The sequence below is a fragment of the Pogona vitticeps genome, chromosome 2 (assembly GCF_051106095.1).
Source record: "Pogona vitticeps strain Pit_001003342236 chromosome 2, PviZW2.1, whole genome shotgun sequence".
Classification (NCBI taxonomy): Eukaryota; Metazoa; Chordata; class Lepidosauria; order Squamata; family Agamidae; genus Pogona; species Pogona vitticeps.
The window spans coordinates 81,359,662-81,377,489 of NC_135784.1; the positions used below are offsets into that span (position 1 = coordinate 81,359,662).

The 17,828-nt window shown below is 42.0% G+C and overlaps 1 protein-coding gene across 2 annotated transcripts in view; it reads left to right on the plus strand.

The window, feature by feature from the left end:
• Nucleotides 1-17,828, plus strand: part of CACNA2D2 (calcium voltage-gated channel auxiliary subunit alpha2delta 2) — a 751,645-nt gene that overhangs the window by 683,626 nt on the left and 50,191 nt on the right. For both annotated transcript variants that reach the window (XM_072989818.2, XM_072989819.2), the window contains exons 15-20: nucleotides 4,443-4,532; nucleotides 5,201-5,272; nucleotides 8,422-8,496; nucleotides 8,939-9,013; nucleotides 16,666-16,737; nucleotides 17,707-17,778. In XM_072989818.2, coding sequence (XP_072845919.1) covers nucleotides 4,443-4,532; nucleotides 5,201-5,272; nucleotides 8,422-8,496; nucleotides 8,939-9,013; nucleotides 16,666-16,737; nucleotides 17,707-17,778 — 456 coding nt within the window. The remainder of the gene's footprint in view (nucleotides 1-4,442; nucleotides 4,533-5,200; nucleotides 5,273-8,421; nucleotides 8,497-8,938; nucleotides 9,014-16,665; nucleotides 16,738-17,706; nucleotides 17,779-17,828) is intronic.

A 17,828-nucleotide genomic window follows, 5' to 3' on the forward strand; every position in this document is an offset into this window, starting at 1 on the left:
CCCACCCAGGTCTCAGTAATGCATGCCAGGTCAGCCGCCTCATCCAGAATTACATCATGGATGAGGGCAGTTTTATTTTGTACTGACCTGGTGTTCATCAACAGCACCGTGTGGCCCGAGGGTTTGCTGATATGGTCGCCTGATACCATCTGGTTGGGGGTAGAACTAGAAGAGGGGATAGATGTAAGATATCTAACCTCTCTTCTCCTACGCGGGCATGTTCTACCCCCACCGCCATTCCTTCCCCTACCCAGCACCACCTCAATGGCTGCCCCCTCCAACACCCTCCCCCCTTCCTGTTCCATTAGATCCACTGTGGGTCTCTTCTTAATTGATGGCAATTAATAACAATTTAAAAACATTTAAAACATATATAAAATAAAACATTTCTAAAGCCCCTTCTCTCCCCCCCCCCAAAGTTATGTGGCTCATGTTGAGATGAATGAGGCAGCCTGGTGCAGCAGGGCCTGGTCCTGCAGACACAGAGGGGGATGAGCAGCTCTCTTGGGAAAGAGAGCTGGCATCCAGCAGGAGCCCAACCACAGTCCACTGCCTCTCACCCAGTGGCTGTGGCCGGCCGATGGTTCCTGGCTTCCTCTGCACGCTGGTCTGGTCAGGCCCCAAAGGCAGCTCCTGATAAAAGCTCTCTCCCTAGCCCAGGTGGCTGATGTTGAAGGGGAATGAGGCAGCCTGGAGCAGCAGGGCCTGGTTCTGCAGACACAGAGGGGGCTGAGCAGCTCTCCTGGGAAAGAGAGCTGGCATCCAGCAGGGGCCCAACCACAGTCCACTACCTCTCACCCAGTGGCTGTGGCCGGCCGATGGTTCCTGGCTTCCTCTGCATGCATATTGAATGTTTCCATTCTGTGAGCCATTGGCTAAAATTCTGTTGCATAGTTCAGTCTGCAGAAGGCAAACAGCATAACTTGCAATGGCTTTTCTCTGGCAATTAATGAATCATCACTTAGATTTTCAGGCATGCACCAACCCACTGGACTGGCCCTGGAGATTGCTGGAGAATCCAAGCAGATACTTGTTAATTACTAATGAGAAGTGGCTACAAGTTATGCTGTTTGCCTTCCACAGATGTAACTATTCAATAGAATTTTGATGAGGGTGTTGTATATTTATTTTCATAATATTTTAGGATTTTAATAGATTCAGTTTCTATAGCTTGAAATAACTCCATTGGTATCCCATGGTGATTTATTTCTTCCAATTGTTTCAGATAAACTGTGACTCTGTTTTCTAAAATTGTAGATTTTTCATCAAAGTATCCATCTTCAAAGGAATCTGTTATACAAAAGATATTTTCTGTTCCATAGTATATAGTTTCTATCTGCTCTTTATTTTATCCTGATCAGATAATACTGTATATCCCCGTTGGTCTTTTGGCATCCTAATCTTGATTTACATTTTGCTTTGGTTTTTGGGATCTTATCGAAAAGAGATTCCTGGTGGCAATCCCTGGTACTGCTGGACACAATTTGCTGACCTCCTGGCTGGCATGAAACTATTTTCTTTCCCAGTTCTCAGTTGCTGCACTGTCTGGTTTCCCATTCTGAGACCCCCAGTTATCAAAATCCTTCCCGTGCCCCCTTGCACTGTCAGCTGGCTGAGAATCCATTCTTCTGCCTCCTTCCAACCCTCATTTGACCTGCCCCTGCAAGATCACAAAAGCCCAGTTCTTGGCTTCATGCTGTGGTCCTCAGTCCTCAGGGAAAGGTATGGTTCTGACTTGGCAACTGTAGCAATGGGTCTCCTCAAGAAAATAGCACAGGGATGCATTTCAATTATTTTATGGGTTTTTTTGTTGGTTGGTTTGTTTTTAGAGGGTGGGAGGGAGAAAGCCCAAAAAAGCATTTTGGGAGAGTGTGTGGCTGATGGAATATCCCCAAGAAGGACAACTGGATCCTGGGGCCCCGGGCTTTCCCATACCTGACTTAATTGTAGAAAGGCTTAGAGTCCTGATTAGAGATGGGGATGATTCACCATTTTGGCAAGTCCTGCTTCATGATTTTTCAAAAGTTAACAAAGAACAAAGCTTTCCCCATGAACACACGAAGCACAAATTTATTCATTGATTTGTAGGGGGTACAAAAAAGCCTGACGCCACTGCCCTGCTCCCTGGCCCCTTGTGCCTTCATCCCTGCACTGCCACTGCCCCCCGGCACCACCACCGGTGCCCCCCCCACCATAATCGTCAATGCTGTCATCTCCAGCTGGCCTACGCAGCCACAGCCTATAAAAAGGGACACTGGCTGCCCTTTGAAAAGATGGTGGCTACAGCTTCATTTAGGGTAGGGAAGCAGCAGCTACCATCTTTGCAAAGAGCAGCCTGGATTCCCTTAAGGCAGGCTAAGGGAATCCAGGCTGTCCTTTGCAACAATGGAGGCTGCAAGTTCCCTACCCTAAATGTAGCCACAACCACCAACTTTGCAAAGTGCAGCCTGTGTCACTTACTGCAGTCCGTGGTTGTGGACACCAGCTGGAGACAGCGGCAGTGCTGGATGTTGACAGCAACTAAGGTAGGGAGAGGAAGGGGGTGCAGAACAGGCTGTGGGGGTGGGTGGCTGCCTATCGGTCTGCCAATTAGCTGATTGGCAGGCTGATAGACAGAATGGTGGGAAAGCAATAGGAAGAGAGGGAAGGCTAGCCTTCCCTCTCTTCATATGTGGGACAAATAAAAATGGGGAAATATTCATCCCTTCATATTTCTCAGGGTCTCTGGAACCCAATAATATGAAGGGACAAATATTTAACGAATCAGCGATTTCTGACAAATATTGTGATCCATTTTTTAATTCGTCCCCATGTCCTGATACATTCCTCTGCAAGTGGTAGAAAATCATCTTCTTCTCTTAGTGGGTTATGCCCCAAAGTGGTGGCAGCCATCATTCCTTGCACCTCCTTCCATTTCCTGAACAATAAATGTAGCAGGCTATCATTTCCCCTTTTGTTTTAGGGAGTTATCCATTCTACGCCTAGGTTGCTTAGAAACAAGTTTCCAAATACTCTTGTTCTTACAGTGACTGGCATTCATCATTTCTTCCAATACAGATGTTCAAAATCCTTTGGAGGAAAAAAAATCATACACAGAGGCCAGGAGGATAGCAAGAAAAGCCCCATCAGCTTTCAGTGACACCAAAGTTTGGAGAGGTAGAGGAGAAATCAAATGAGCTGTCCAGATAGGGAGGAGAAAGAAACACATAGAAGACAAACATTTAAAAAGGTGAAAAACTCTTCCTGCAGAGATCAGCGGAGAAAAAGTCTGATGCAGGAAGATGAGATTGGACACAAGTAAAGCCCCAGCTCACCTCACAATGGAGGAGAGGGATCACAAAACAGGCCCTTAGAGACTAACCATGTTCAGCAGGCACAGAACATGATCAGGCTGGGTGGGAACCAGGGTCATAACGGAGGGGGCTAGAATAGAATCCCAAACAGAAGCATTTCCACAACATAGAAGCTTACTATTTATAGGTAATGGGTTTACATGACCTGTTACCAATCTACCATCCCAAAGTTTTTTGTTACCACTAATCGTATGGCAAGACTTTACAGATTCAGAATTTTGTGGAGCCAGACTACTTCCCAAACTCTGCCCATGCCCTGGAGCCTCTCTTGACACTTCAGAAAAATAAGATCTGACATTTCATCACATGTAACAGTGTTAGTAACATTATTTCTTCTTCTTCTTCTGCAGTGATGATCATTATTATCCTAACCAATTCAGCTAAAATAATGCAGTACTATAACTCAGTTTACTCCATTCGTGAATTTATTAATTATTTATTTAATTTGTATGCCGCCCACACTACCCAAAGGTCTCTGGGCGGCTTACAACATTTAAAATACAATAAAAATTCAGAACAATTAAAATACAATTAAAATATATATATATAAATTGCCATCGGACCCACAGCTAATATTATTTCAATTAAAAGCCTTCTGGAACAGGAAGGTTTTGACCTGGCGCCGAAATGTCATCAGCGTTGGCGCCAGACGAATCTCAGTTGGGAGGGCATTCCATAGTCTGGGGGCAGCTGCCGAAAAGGCCCTTTGTCTACAAGCTGTCCCTCTTATCTCCTTGAGGGATGGCTCTTTCAAAAGGGCCCCCTGGCTAGATCTTAACTGCCGGGTAGGTTCATATGGAAGGAGGTGGTCCTTCAGGTATCCAGGGCCCAAGCCGTTTAGGGCTTTATATGTCAAAACAAGCACTTTGAATTGGGCCCGGGCAGCAACTGGTAGCCAATGTAACTTAAACAGAATTGGCTTGATATGTTCCCTAGTGGCCCCACCACTCACCAGCCGCGCAGCTCGATTCTGGACCAGTTGCAGTCGCCGGACCGTCTTCAAAGGCAGCCCCACGTAGAGCGCATTGCAGTAATCTATGTGGGGTTATATCTGTGTGTATGTATGTTTCTGCTTTTTTCACACTGCAGGAATATCTGGATGTTCTGGGAAGACCCATGGTCTTGGCAGGAAACAAAGCAAAACAGGTTCAGTGGACCAACGTCTATCAGGATGCTTTGGTAAGAAAGACAGCTTTATGAGCTCTTAGCTACAACAAAATGAAAGATGACATGGGTAGGCGGATAAGGCACACAAAGAATTTTGAGATATAATTTCTTTGTGTGGGATTTTTTAAACAAATTGTTTTCTTTTGCTTTTGAACAAGTAATTAAAATACAGCTGCCCTGCAGTGTCACAGTTGACATATTAAGCACATTCAAAATGTCAAATAGTCTTGTCTCACAGTTGAAGACTGTTCGTTACTTTCTGAATCCAAAAGGGAGGTGGAGGGAAAAAAAATTATGGAACTTTTCAGATAGCAACATGCCTGAGACATATCTAATGCTGAAGCCCCCTTTGAGCTGCGGGCCCAGGCAGAACAACCCTTCAGCTCCCTGTCCAGTTGAGCAGGTGAGATCCCACAACTGGACTTTAATTTTCTTTCACTCATTGGTCCCATATGTTTCAACATAATTTTAAAAAGATAAAACTACTTGATGTCATTGCCTCTTCAGCGACCCAAGTCAGACATCCCTAGGTTGATGTCTTCCTGTGTTTTCTTCAGAAACCAGACTCTTCAAAATTTAATCTACAGTCATAAGCATGAAATACGGTATTATATTTCCTCTGCCAGCTAGTTTCCAGTATGTAACCCTCAATAATTACCGTACATCCTTGTTTTTGATAGGGCCTGGGCTTGGTGGTAACAGGCACTCTGCCAGTGTTCAACCTCACGGAGGATGGCAACGGTGAAAGGAAGGTATGTGTTTGTCTTAAAACATGCTCCCACCCAAATCTACTGACTTTGCCCATCCTACAGCCTCTCCATTAGGGATCCAGAATTGTTAGGGAAGTTTGCTCCTGTGAAGTGTGTGTGTGTGTGTGTGTGTGTGTGTGTGTGTGTGTGTGTGTGTGTGTGTGTGTGTGTGTGTGTGTGTGTGTGTGAGAGAGAGAGAGAGAGAGAGGGGGGGGAAGAGAGGGAGGGAGGGAGAGGGAGAGAGAGATGCTTGTTTCTACATCAGTGGTTCCCTAAGTTATTTTCCCAGATGTAGGGATGCAATTCCCATAATCTGATCAAATGGCCATTCCAACTTGGCCTTCCAGGTCTGAAAAACAAAGGCATCCTAATAACTATGGACCAAGAAAAGGTCTTTTCACATGTCATTAAATCAGCTCTAAATCAATAGTGAATCAGCCTAATACTGGACTTCTCTGACCAAATGTTGTGTCAGACAAAGATGTACTAATATTATAGGAAGGAGGAGCATGGGGCAAGATGGTAAGTAGAGAGAGGAAGAGTTGATGAGCATTTTTTTTTGAGTCAGCCAACTCATCCTCTGGCCACTACTGTATTACTATCAATTGATTTTGCACACCAGCATCATAAACTTGGACCCTGCATGCCAGACTAAAACAGTGCTTATTTTGTGAAGGTTGAAGGTACCTGAAGTCAGAGAGTGACAGCAGGAGAATAAAATTTTCTCTTCAAATGAGAGAAGCAGCCCATCTTTCAGTTGTTGTAGATTTTTCAGGCTGTTTGGCCATGGTATTATTTTTTCCTAACGGTTTCCGAAGGTTTTTCTTCCTAACGTTTCACCAGTCTCTGTGCCTGGCATCTTCAGAGGACAGACAGGAGTTAGAACTCTGTCTCTCTCTTCTTTGGGGCAATTGGTAGGAAAGCTCTGCTGTTGTTTATAAAACCTGTTACAGAAAATGTGTATTGAAAACACACTTCAGCACAAATTAGCTCTGAGATAGGTAAGACAGGGAACTGGTATGAGTAGTTTGGGAGCCCCCTATGCTGCAGAATTGGCAGGGCATAGACTTGCTGAGCACCTGAATGGGAGATTACTGTCAACCTTCTGTAAGCCCCTGGTTTCTAGAACAGCAGGTGGTAATAGCAGCAATGGCAGTGGCAATATCTGTATCTTAAGTATTTCAAGGGAGTTTTTCCACAGCTGCCAAACAAGACAAACAAGCTCCAATAAATACTTCACCATTACCTTCCTTCTCCTGTGTGAGTAGAATCTCAGCATGCACCCCACAGGTCTCTCTCTCTCATCTGCCTTATGCTCCTGCATTTGTGTTTGCTTAGATTTATTAGCAGTAATAGACCTGGCATGGCATTCTGCCTCAGCTTGTTTTTAAGCAGGCAATGATCTATTTCCAAACTAGGTATGCGACAAGGCCAAAGACCAAGCTGTTTATTCTCCAGGGAGCCCCGTCATTGCCTCATAAAGCAGCAGGGCAGCTCCATTGCAACAATTATCCCATGCTGCACATTGTAGCGTATGATATGGTGACTTGTTGCAGGTGTAGGCACTGATACCTTTTAAAGAGAAGGATGTTCTTACATTTTAAAAATGTGGGATTAGGTGAGGGGATTCTAATAAAGAACTGGTTTTAATGTCCTCTTCAGTCATTAGAAGAGTCCTCGTTTTCCTTAGATACCGCATGGCTGCTGTAATTAATTTGCTTTAGATATAGCTCAGAAGGTACAATCTAAACCAAATCTCTTGTGAATACAAAGTGGAAGTGAAGAACAGATTTAAGGAACTAAACTTGGTGGACAGAGTGCCTGAAGGACTCTGGATACAGGCTCGTAACAAAAACCATCCCAAAGAAAAGGAAATGCAAGAAAGCAAAGTGGCTGTCCAACGAGGCCTTACATAATAGCAGAGAAGAGAAGGAAGACAAAATGCAAGGGAGATAGGGAAAGCTACAGAAAATTGTATGCAGACTTCCAAAGAATACCAAGGAGAGACAAGAGGGGCTTCTTAAATGAACAGTGCAAAGAAATAGAGGACTGTACTGGACCAAACTTTCAAGACAATGTCTACATCTATTCACCTGGATTACAAACAGATTAAATTACATAGAATTAGCTTCCAGCATTCAGCTTTTCCTCACTTTTAAATCTGATGGCTTAAGCCTGCCTTTCTTTCCTGATCCCATGAAGCATAGATCGCTTTTGACAAGAGCAGGGTGACAGCCCCCAATTTGGAGGTGAGGTTCTCCCTGCTTTGGTCCATGAGCTACCTTAGTGTAATGAGCTCAGCACTGAGGATGTTGCTGTTGCTGGACTGAGTGGTGTGTTTCTGCTTCGTTCTTCCATGACAGTTCACATAGTCAGAAATGTGGGCATCTTGTGGACCAGGATGGGTCACCTCATTCCAAACTTTAGAAGTGGAGCATCCTCTTGGCCCAGCCATGAGCTGTCACTAGCCAGAATGATGACTGAGCTTCCAGGAAACTTATCCAAGTGTTGCTTCATGCCTACTTGGCTCAAGGTGTTTCCCTAAGGGCCTTTTAATATGCATTCTGCACAGTGTATTACAGCAATTTCAATGAATATGTTTTACTACACCCAAAGATTGTCATCCATTGGCAATATTGGTCCATGTTCTATCTCCCTGGCATCTCTCCCCCTCCCCACATGCCCCCTTAACACAGATAGCTGGAAAGACCTAGATCAGAACCAGATCTTCAAAACATTCTATAGAATTTTGCTTCCGTAGATTTGAAGGATGATGGCTTCAGTGTCAGCAGCCCAAGGGGATATACTGAGTTTAGACTTTTATATGTGAATGAGAGAGGAGGAAAAAAGAGGTTCTTGAGTGTAGATGGCAGGTTAAAGAGGTTAAGATGCAAAACATCTGAAAATAATTTATAATTTATAATTTAACCAAGTAAAATGAGGGAGGTGCAGCCTTCCAAGGCAACCGATAGTGAGGAGTGCTGAGAACTGTAGCCCAGCAACATCTGGGGAGTAACACTGTGCCCACCAGTCCACCCACTGGACCAGGGGCAATGTGGGTAAATAGAGATTGCATAACCAGTGGTATGAGTCTATATAAACAACTTTCCTTCAGACTAAAATATTAAGTGCCTTTCTTTATATATTTTCAGAACCAGCTCATCCTGGGCGTTGTGGGAGTTGATGTGGCCCTGGATGACATCAAGAAGCTGACACCTCGGTACAATGTACGTAAAGACTAGACGTTGTTCCCTCAGAATTGGGTTTTTCCCCATTTGGGACTTCTACATGTTTGGCTATGATTTAAAAAGAAAGAGCAATAGCCAGCAAGCAAGGAAGAATGGGAGCCTCTCTGAAAATTAACTTGAGGTTTATCTTCACAAAATAATTCTCCTGATTAGTTTCTTTACTATAACTCCAAATTGTCTGCACCTACCTCTAGTTGAGGGTCATTTTCAATACGAATAGAACTGGGAATGCTTCTAGAATACCTTAGAGACATTTCTTCAATGCTCAGGGTGAGCTATGGAGGTAGCATAGAGTTATATAGACAGCATCTTTGATAGCGGTGTGGGAACAGTGATGTGATTCATCTCTTTCTTTTTTAGCTGTAATTTATTTTCTCCTTTAAAAGACTTTTTGTGTGTGTGTGTGTGTGTTCTCATCCAGTTAGGAGCAAACGGCTATATATTTGCCATTGACCTGAATGGATATGTTTTACTACACCCAAATCTGCAACCCCAGGTGAGTGTTCTTCTCAATAAACACCTTTGTCCACTTAACCATCATTAACAAAAGGTTGTCCACACTTTCACCCAGCTACCTCATGGCCAACACAAAATTAACACACACTCTCTGTGTCTGTTTCTCCCTGTGTGTGTGTGTGTGTGTGTGTGTGTGTGTGTGTGTGTGTGTGTGTGTGTGTGTGTGTGTGTGTGTGTGTGTGTGTGTTACTACCTGCTGTCCTTCACCATTTTTCATTGTAACACGAATCCAGGAAAGTATCTTCTCCCCCTTCAAATTTAAATGTAACAGGCAGTGATGTGATTTATTCTTTCAGCAAAGTATTTTTATTGTCATATGACGTATGTGTACACCTACCTCCTTGTGGCTATTTGGTGTCATTTCAGTTGGATGGAAATGTTAATGGTGACACTTTGCCATTAGACTGAAAGCATGCTGAAACAGATGTCACAAGTAAAATATACCATCCACCCACACAAATTTTGCCATTGTTTGCCACTCGTTAGCCACTAACTGAATTATGAACATTATAACTGCTGAAGATCATATGAATAGTCTTACGGAAGGTTTTACAATGAAATGCAGGCAAACATTTTGAACTAAGCTAGGATATTGCATTTCTAAATCAATATATGAAATTATTTTGAACCAATATATGAAATTTAGACTCTTCATTTCTGTTTTCAGCAAGTAGCAGATTCAGGCAGTAATGCAATATCTAGTTAGCAGGGAGTAAGTCCCACTGAACTCAGTTATGCTTATGTCCACATAGATTTGCATAGGATGGATCATCTCCATCAGCAACCACTTATAGACACAACCACCAACAACCCATCAAAATGTTGTGTCCATAACTTATGTGTCTCATACATACTTTGTGCATCTACTAAGCACTCATTTGTATGTTCGTGGATGTTATACCCAAGCGCCCTTGTCTGCAAGATGCCCATATATAATAAGGTGTCTCACCATTCACACACATTATGATGTTCAGAAGTTGTTGTATGCTAGATTCCTTGCTTCTACAGTGGATGAATACCATACAGCTCCATTAGTCATTCCCCTTAGCAACAATTGCCCAGACTGAAGGAAGGCAGCAGTTATGAGAGTTTCTATATTAGCCCAGTAGCATTGGAATGCTCTAGAGACATTGTTAAGAGCCTCATGGTCTCAGTGGCACAAGAAATAAGGGATCACGTATCTACAGGACTCCCAATTCAAGCAGTGCAGTGCTTTGCAGTGTGTGTATTGTGTTTAAATGAGTACAGTCAAATGATCACAACTGTGACCTCTGTTGTTTGTTCTCTGCTTGTATTTACACAACAAGGTTGTTTAAACATGTGTGATAAATGATGACTGGAGAATTCACACAGATTGATCCTGCTCACTCAGGAACTGAATTCATCTAGTTTTCAGCTAATTATTCACCACTCCGGTGCTAGGGCCCGTTTGCTGCATTTAATACAGAGCCGGAAATTGTGTTCTCTTCCTTCACAAAGTGCTAATTGGCATGTCTCTCAAGAGCATGATGTATGGACTTCCTCTCCACTTCTGGCAAGTGTAGACAAGAATTAGCTGGATTCTTTTTATGAAATATTACTTCCTTTGGATATTGAACAAAAGAGAAGGAGTGAATGAGGAGCTCCAAGCTAATTTATCTCTGGGGAGGCTCTGCATCCATCAAGGTGGGGCAGGAAAAGAATGCTTCCAGCTTCAATACAAGTCAGATAAATCCATCATTGGAGGACTGACAGGAAATAGGACATTGAAAAATGGCATGGATCAAAGTAAGATATGTTTCATTGAGAGAAATGTCCAGCTCCATTCATCAGCATTATTATTGGGCAGGTGATGTGGCAGAGATGGGCAGAAGCTACACCAATTTCAGTCCCTCTCAGATCAATAACCATGTCTATTTCCTGGCAGTGTAGCACCATCACCCCCCCCCCAAATCCTTTATTTTATGTGTGTTTGGCCTGGGCTGAACCAATTTTTGCACAAAAACCTCTTCATTGTTGTTGTTGTTGTTGTTACTGTTGTTGTTGCTGCTGCTGTTGCTGCTGTTGGGGTTGAGGTGTGGTTGGTGGTTCCTCTTACATTACCAGTTCTCAGTAAAGGTCTCTCTTGATACATAGATTGCAGCTTTCCAAACATTTGTGCATCTTACCCAGCTGTGAAAATGTGTCCTTTGTTTTTAAAAAATATCAGGCATTCCTCCCTTTGCTAGTCTGTAATGGATGCATCAATACAACATTAAAGGAAAGGTGGGGAGAATTGATAATTTCTGGGCTTTGAAGCTTTATGACAGGTAGATAAAGGAAGGAACTGAAAGTGATTGGTGGACTTTATGAAGTGATGTGATCAAATTCTATCCAGTAGTAAGATTCTTTATTATGCCTGAACAAGAATACAGCTGTAATATTGTGCAGTAGAGCAAATCAGCATTCAACAAGACAATTCTAAAAGTGGGGGCACTCCAAACAAAAAAATATAAATTTGAAATTGAGATTAGGATTAGCATTACATTTGGCAAAGTTTAAGGAGCAGTCTCCTCTTGCTCTGTGCCAGATTTGGAGAATTTTGGACAAAGGGGGGTTTGGTTATGATTTTTTTAAAAAGTAAAACTGTCCCCTGGTTCAGAAATAGGCAACCCCAAATGACCACAGATTTAAAATAAATCATGTAAATTGAAAAGACAAATTGCTCATCTTGAAAGAAAATTGTTGGCCCCATCTGTTTTTTTTTTAATTTTTATTTGAAAAGAATCCCACCTGCAGGGGCTGACATATTGATCCTCAAAAAGACATTTCTAGTGGGAAAAACACAGACTTTTTTGTAACAATGCCAGCAAGAGTTTCACAAAATAATACATTGTATACATTCTTGGGTGAGGGAGGAAGATATTTTGAGACCTTCAGGACAACTAAAGGCTACAGAAACAGAGTTGAATGACAAATTTTCTTCAAAGAGTAAAAAAAACTGCTTTGCTTTAAAGAAAGTAATGGAGTGATAGTTCTCCAGAAAGAGGGACATTTTCCCATGTATCTTCAAGGAATTAGTATACAATTGTGTAGGGCATATTCAGAGTATTTCCCCTTACCTTTGAAAAACAGGTAGCAGTTGTGTTTTGTTTTAGCACTTTCAGCAAACATTCAGTATTTTTGAGACCAAACAATCTCCTCACATAAGTTTTCAAAGGGGGAATCAGCTCCATGTCCGGGGCAATCTAAACTTTTGACTCTGTCAGTCAGGACACAATTAGCTGACTCGTAAAACATTTAACTCCTTTTTGGCCAATGAGGCTTATTAGAGCCATGATTGTGAAAATGGAGGCATAAAAAGAATATTTTAAAATGTAAAAAAATACGGAACAAATATTAGGAAGCTCACTCATTTAAGCTGTGAACTTACTATTTTTTTGCTTTATGGCTAGGGACAGACTTACTTGATGTTAGTACAGTGGGGTCTTGACTTGAGAACTTAATCCATATTGGAAGGCGGTTCTCAAGTCAAAACGTTCTCAGGTCAAATCTGCATTTCCCATAGGAATGCATTGAAAACCATTTGATCCGTATCGGCTCTTTTCCGTCCATAGAAACTAATGGGAAGCTGCTATTCCACCTTCGACCACTAGAGGGGGATATTTTGTTTCTTTTTTTCTTAGGTCAAGAAAGGTTCAGGGAAGGCAGGGAAAATACAGTCCAGGCAGTCCAGTACCAGGCAGTCTGAAGACTGTCTCCCAATCCACTCTCTAAACGCTGGGAGGAGTGAGGAAGCAGACAGGCACCCTTTTCACTGGCCAACAGTTAACTGAAAGTTCAAATTTTGCACTTTCCCTGCCTCCCACGTGGTTTTTTTCAGTTCTTAACTCAAATCTAAGTATGTAAGTCAAGTCAATATTTTCCTACGAGACTGGTTCTTAAGTCAAAATGTTCTTAACTCAAGCCGTTCTTAAGTCAAGACCCCACTGTACTGCTTTGGTGCCTATATCCCATCATAATCTCATGTCAAAGTCTCCATTCCACCCATCTTGTCACTGTACAATTGCCTGGTACTTTTTTAAAAATCCAAAGATGTAATGTGTCATCAAATCACTTTTGATGTGTGGTAACTATGTGAATTCATTACTTCCAAAATGTTCTATTGTTAATAGCTCTGCTCAGATCTTGCAAACCAACAACAACTCATATTAAGTTGTTCTCTGTTCCTAGTGCCTCCTTCCCAGAAATATCAATTTTTCCAGTAAATTCTGCTCAGGTCTTGGAAGTTAACAGCTGAGGATTCCTTGGTTGAATCAATCCATCTCATGATAGGTCTTCCTACTGCTCTTCCCCCTGTTTCCACAGCAATATTTTCTTCTGGTTGTTGTGGGTTTTTCAGGCTCTTTGGCCATGTTCTGAAGGTTGTTCTTCCTAACAGTTCATCAGTCTCTGTGGCCGGCATCTTCACAGGACAGTACTCTGTGCTCTGGTGCAGTTGGCTTGGGAGTGGACTTTCTTCACTGTCCCTCTCTTTCTTCACTGTCCCTCTTCTACATAGTATGGATGGTTTTGGCCTTGGTTTCCAAGTCTTTTTTAGCTCCCACCCATCTGCCCCTTCTTTTTTCAAAAGGCAAGAGGACATATTTTGGAAAACATGCAAACAACATCTTTGTAGAGTAAGTATTTGGAAATTGGAAGATAGCTGTCTAGTCCACCTCCCGCAGACCAAGAATGGCAACATTAGTTTACCTGAGAGATTAAAGAATGTGAATGTTTCCCTGCTACCTGAAAGTTAGTGGCAACTGAACGTCTTTTATATTAAGCTAAAACATTTCACTACTCTTCCAAGTAGCCTCTTCAGCCATCCACTCATTTGAATAAGTAGCAAAATGCTTCAACCTAATAAGAAAGAAGTTCCAGTTGCCATGACTCAACTTCCAAATAAACTCACCAGGATGATGGAGAATCTTTACAGAAACATTTCTCTGCTATATGTGTTGTACTCACGCTTTCTTTTACTTCATCATTTCATGAAGTTCAAAGCAGTCCTTTAAAATATTTTGGCACACAGGGACTGCAACCACATCCCAGCTATTCTTGGTTCTGCTGTCCCTCATCAACCATATTATAGAGCATATAATCATCTTCTGGGATCCTCTAGCACTGAGTAATTCTACATGAGGGAAGTTGCAGTTGGGTCCTTTGGGGAGAAAGGTGGGACAGAAATATTTGAAATAAATAAATACAGTAATAGTAATAAACAAATTTGTGTGTAATGTATGTATACTTAAACCTCCATTTTAAAAATCTGGGAAATTCAATTCTTGCTGAAAAACAGCCCTGACTATTGCTTTGTGTTTGTATGAAAAGTGGTTAACTAATGAAAAAAGGAGTAAGTTTCTGGGATTTTCCCCTGCTTGGTGCCTCTTTGTGAATGGTAGTGAGCCCAAAAGAATATCCTGTGGATCAGTGGTTCCCAACCTTGGGTAATCCAGGTGGTCTGCACAACCCTGGTGATGAAGGCTTCTATAAGTTGCAATCCAAGAACATCTGGGTTACCCAAGGTTGGGAACCACTGGGGCAGACCATTTTGACTGCTGACTGTCAACATTCAGGCTGCCCTTTGTTACGTAAAGTTTAGCATCGTTTTTGCTTTTTCATGCTGGCAGCATGGGCACAACATTGCACAACAATATCAGGTCATTCCTTGGCTTTTTGAATTGAGGATACAGAAGGACATTCCACATCCCTAAACTGAAAGGTTTTCTAAAGACTTGAATGTAGACTATTTTCTTTCAGAGAGAAATCAATATGAAATTATTATCTCACTTTTGTAGTTGAAGATTATTTGACATACAAAAACCTGTTCTGGCATTTCCAGGCTAGATTCTGACACAGAACAAAATGTTATTTGACATCTTCATCTGTCAGATTCTACCCCAAGTGCTATCTTGACAGCACTGATTAGAACAATCCAGTGGATGATGAACAAGATGGCAAACATCTCTGCTAAACCCTTGCTTCGTATATTTTTCCTGACAAAATGAGGGGGCATTTCTTAAAAAAACATTCTGTTCGTTTCTTTCCTCAACTGCAAAAAGTAAATCTCCCATCAATTCCCTAGTACTCGTAGGAACAGAAACATTTCCATAATGGCTTCAGCTTGGAAGGCTTAATATGTACTGGGTCCCAAATTGGTCCCAGAATACTGCGGCAATCTGGACCCCATTGTAAAGCAGTCACCCATGAAACCAGTGTGGAAATACTTCTACCCCACAAGAAGAATTGTTGTGGAATTTGCATATTGTAGCCTCCAGAAAATGAAGGAAGAAATATGTTTCCCTCCCTGGCATGGAGATGCCTTGGGACTTATGGAACAGTTTTCTTTTTTAATATCCTGTATCTCTACCATTAAAAGAGACATGGTGGCGCTGCGGGTTAAACCACAGAAGCCTCTGTGCTGCAAGGTCAGAAGACCAGCAGTCGTAAGATCGAATCCACGCAACAGAGTGAGTGCCCATCGCTTGTCCCAGCTCCTGCCAACCTAGCAGTTCGAAAGCATGTAAAAATTCAAGTAGATAAATAGGTACCACCTCAGTGGGAAACAGCATTCCATGTCTAGTTGCGGTGGCCACATGACCACGGAAACTGTCTTTGGACAAACGCTGGCTCTATGGCTTGGAAATGGGGATGAGCACTGCCCCCTAGAGTCAGACACAACTGGACTAGATGTCAAGAGGAACCTTTACCTTTATCTCTACCATGTGGCAGAAAAGAAGACCTGTTCTTGCCTTCCTCTGAGCCTCTCAGAAAGAAGGAGGTTATCTTACATACCTGAGGGCCAGAATTCTCTGTCTGTCTGTGTTTCTGAGTCTCTGTCGGTGTTTTTCCTTACTGTTGCTGAAAAAAAATGTTCCAATATGAGAATTTAAAATAAGGCAACTGGCCAGGATGTTTTCTTGTCCAGATGGGCAAAGAAACCAGAGCAAATGAGTACAGAAGGCACATCTTACCGATTTGGCACCTGTTTTGCATTACAAAGAAACTCACTTCTCTAGGCTTCCTTGGGATCAAACCATTACAACATTCATTCCTTGCAACAGCTTTGACTCTGAAGTTGTTCGTTTGTTTGCTTATTGTCATTTTCAAAATCAAGGAAAAGATTAATTAAAGGCTTCTGGACTAGGAACCTCTGACAAGGAAATTAACTCTGCATAGGAAGCACTATAGTATTACCACTAACACCACTGCCCATCCCCAAAGAGACTAATTCTAAATAATACAGGTTCCAGGGGGAGGCAGGGAAGATATCATGGATCTCATGAATTCAGCCTCACATCTTTTGGTTAGCAGGATAAATAACTAGACAACACTGAACTAGGTATATTTCTCTCCATGAGAACTGTCCTGCCAAGTGATGAGCATAACAATGGGTACTGGGTGGTGGGATCTCATATGGTCCATGTTGTTAACAACCCAGGTGTTCTTGGATTGCAGCTTCCAGAAACCCTGGCCAGCACAGCTGGTGGTGAAGACTTCTGGAAATTACAGTCCAGGAACGTCTGGTTTACCCAAGGTTGGGAACTACTGGTCTAGAACCTGGCTGATTCTGATATACATATGGTACAATAGACTTTTGCTCAGTTCAACATCTTTATTTTTCCATTTCAGAACATCAATTTCCAAGAGCCTGTGACCCTGGACTTCCTTGATGCTGAACTAGAAGATGAGAACAAAGAGGAGGTAAGGGGTTCGATGGAGGTGAGGCCCCCTCTATTGTTATTTATTTGTCATTAAAGTTTTCTAATTCCCCCTGTATCCATGGACCTTAGGGTAAAAGCAACAGGATATGAAACTGGAATTACTATATTTTGCTGTCTAGTATAAAATCAGCAATGGCAAATCATCATAAAGGTCATGGAATCTGTAAAGTGACCAGGTTTTAACTTGGCACAAAAAAATTAGGCCACTGTCAGCACCAGCATGCTCTCATTTTATGCAGATGCACATATAACACTATTAATTCACAGCATGTGGCTAAAACCAAGGTCATACAACTAGATGTAAAGCCAAAGCTCATTGCAACAAAGTACAATCCACTATGGTTAGCTCTGCAGATATATGCCAGTATCTGTCACAGAGCCCAGTGAATACCAACTGGTATTCCTTGGTAAACTGGATGCTGCCATTATTACAGGAGTCATATTGTGATGGAGATAATTGGTAGTGGCTTCTGCACATGCACACACATAATTAATTTCTCACATTTCCATGTAGTAAATCTTATGTACCGTATATTTCACCATCATGTGACAATGCCTATTTTTCTACATGCCAAGTAATCCACCACCATACGAAGACTACTTCTCATATGTATGATCAATGAATTGTACTACATTATATCTAAGGCAGAGAGATGTAATTTGCTGCAGAAAAATGTTATCTATGTAGGAGTTGGGGAATAACATAATTTTGATTTCTATGGCACATTTCATAATATTGAACAGATTTTTTTGAGACACAAAGGGAAGAAGATATGCCCAATGCTCATGTGCTAAGTTTGATATTCAGCAATGCAGCACCATTAATTATAGGGCATTTTGGAGGTCACTCATTTGTATGATTGCCATAAGTCAAATATGCCTAGAAGGCACATAACAACCACAATTATGTACAGTACTTCCTTTCATGTTGCTCTTTTTTCCCTTCCAGATCCGAAGAAGCATGATAGATGGCTTTAGCGATCAGCGATACATCAGGACTCTAGTCAAGTCTCAAGATGAGGTAAAACATTCTAATGCACTTTGTGGAATTTAGCAGGGGAAACAGAAGGA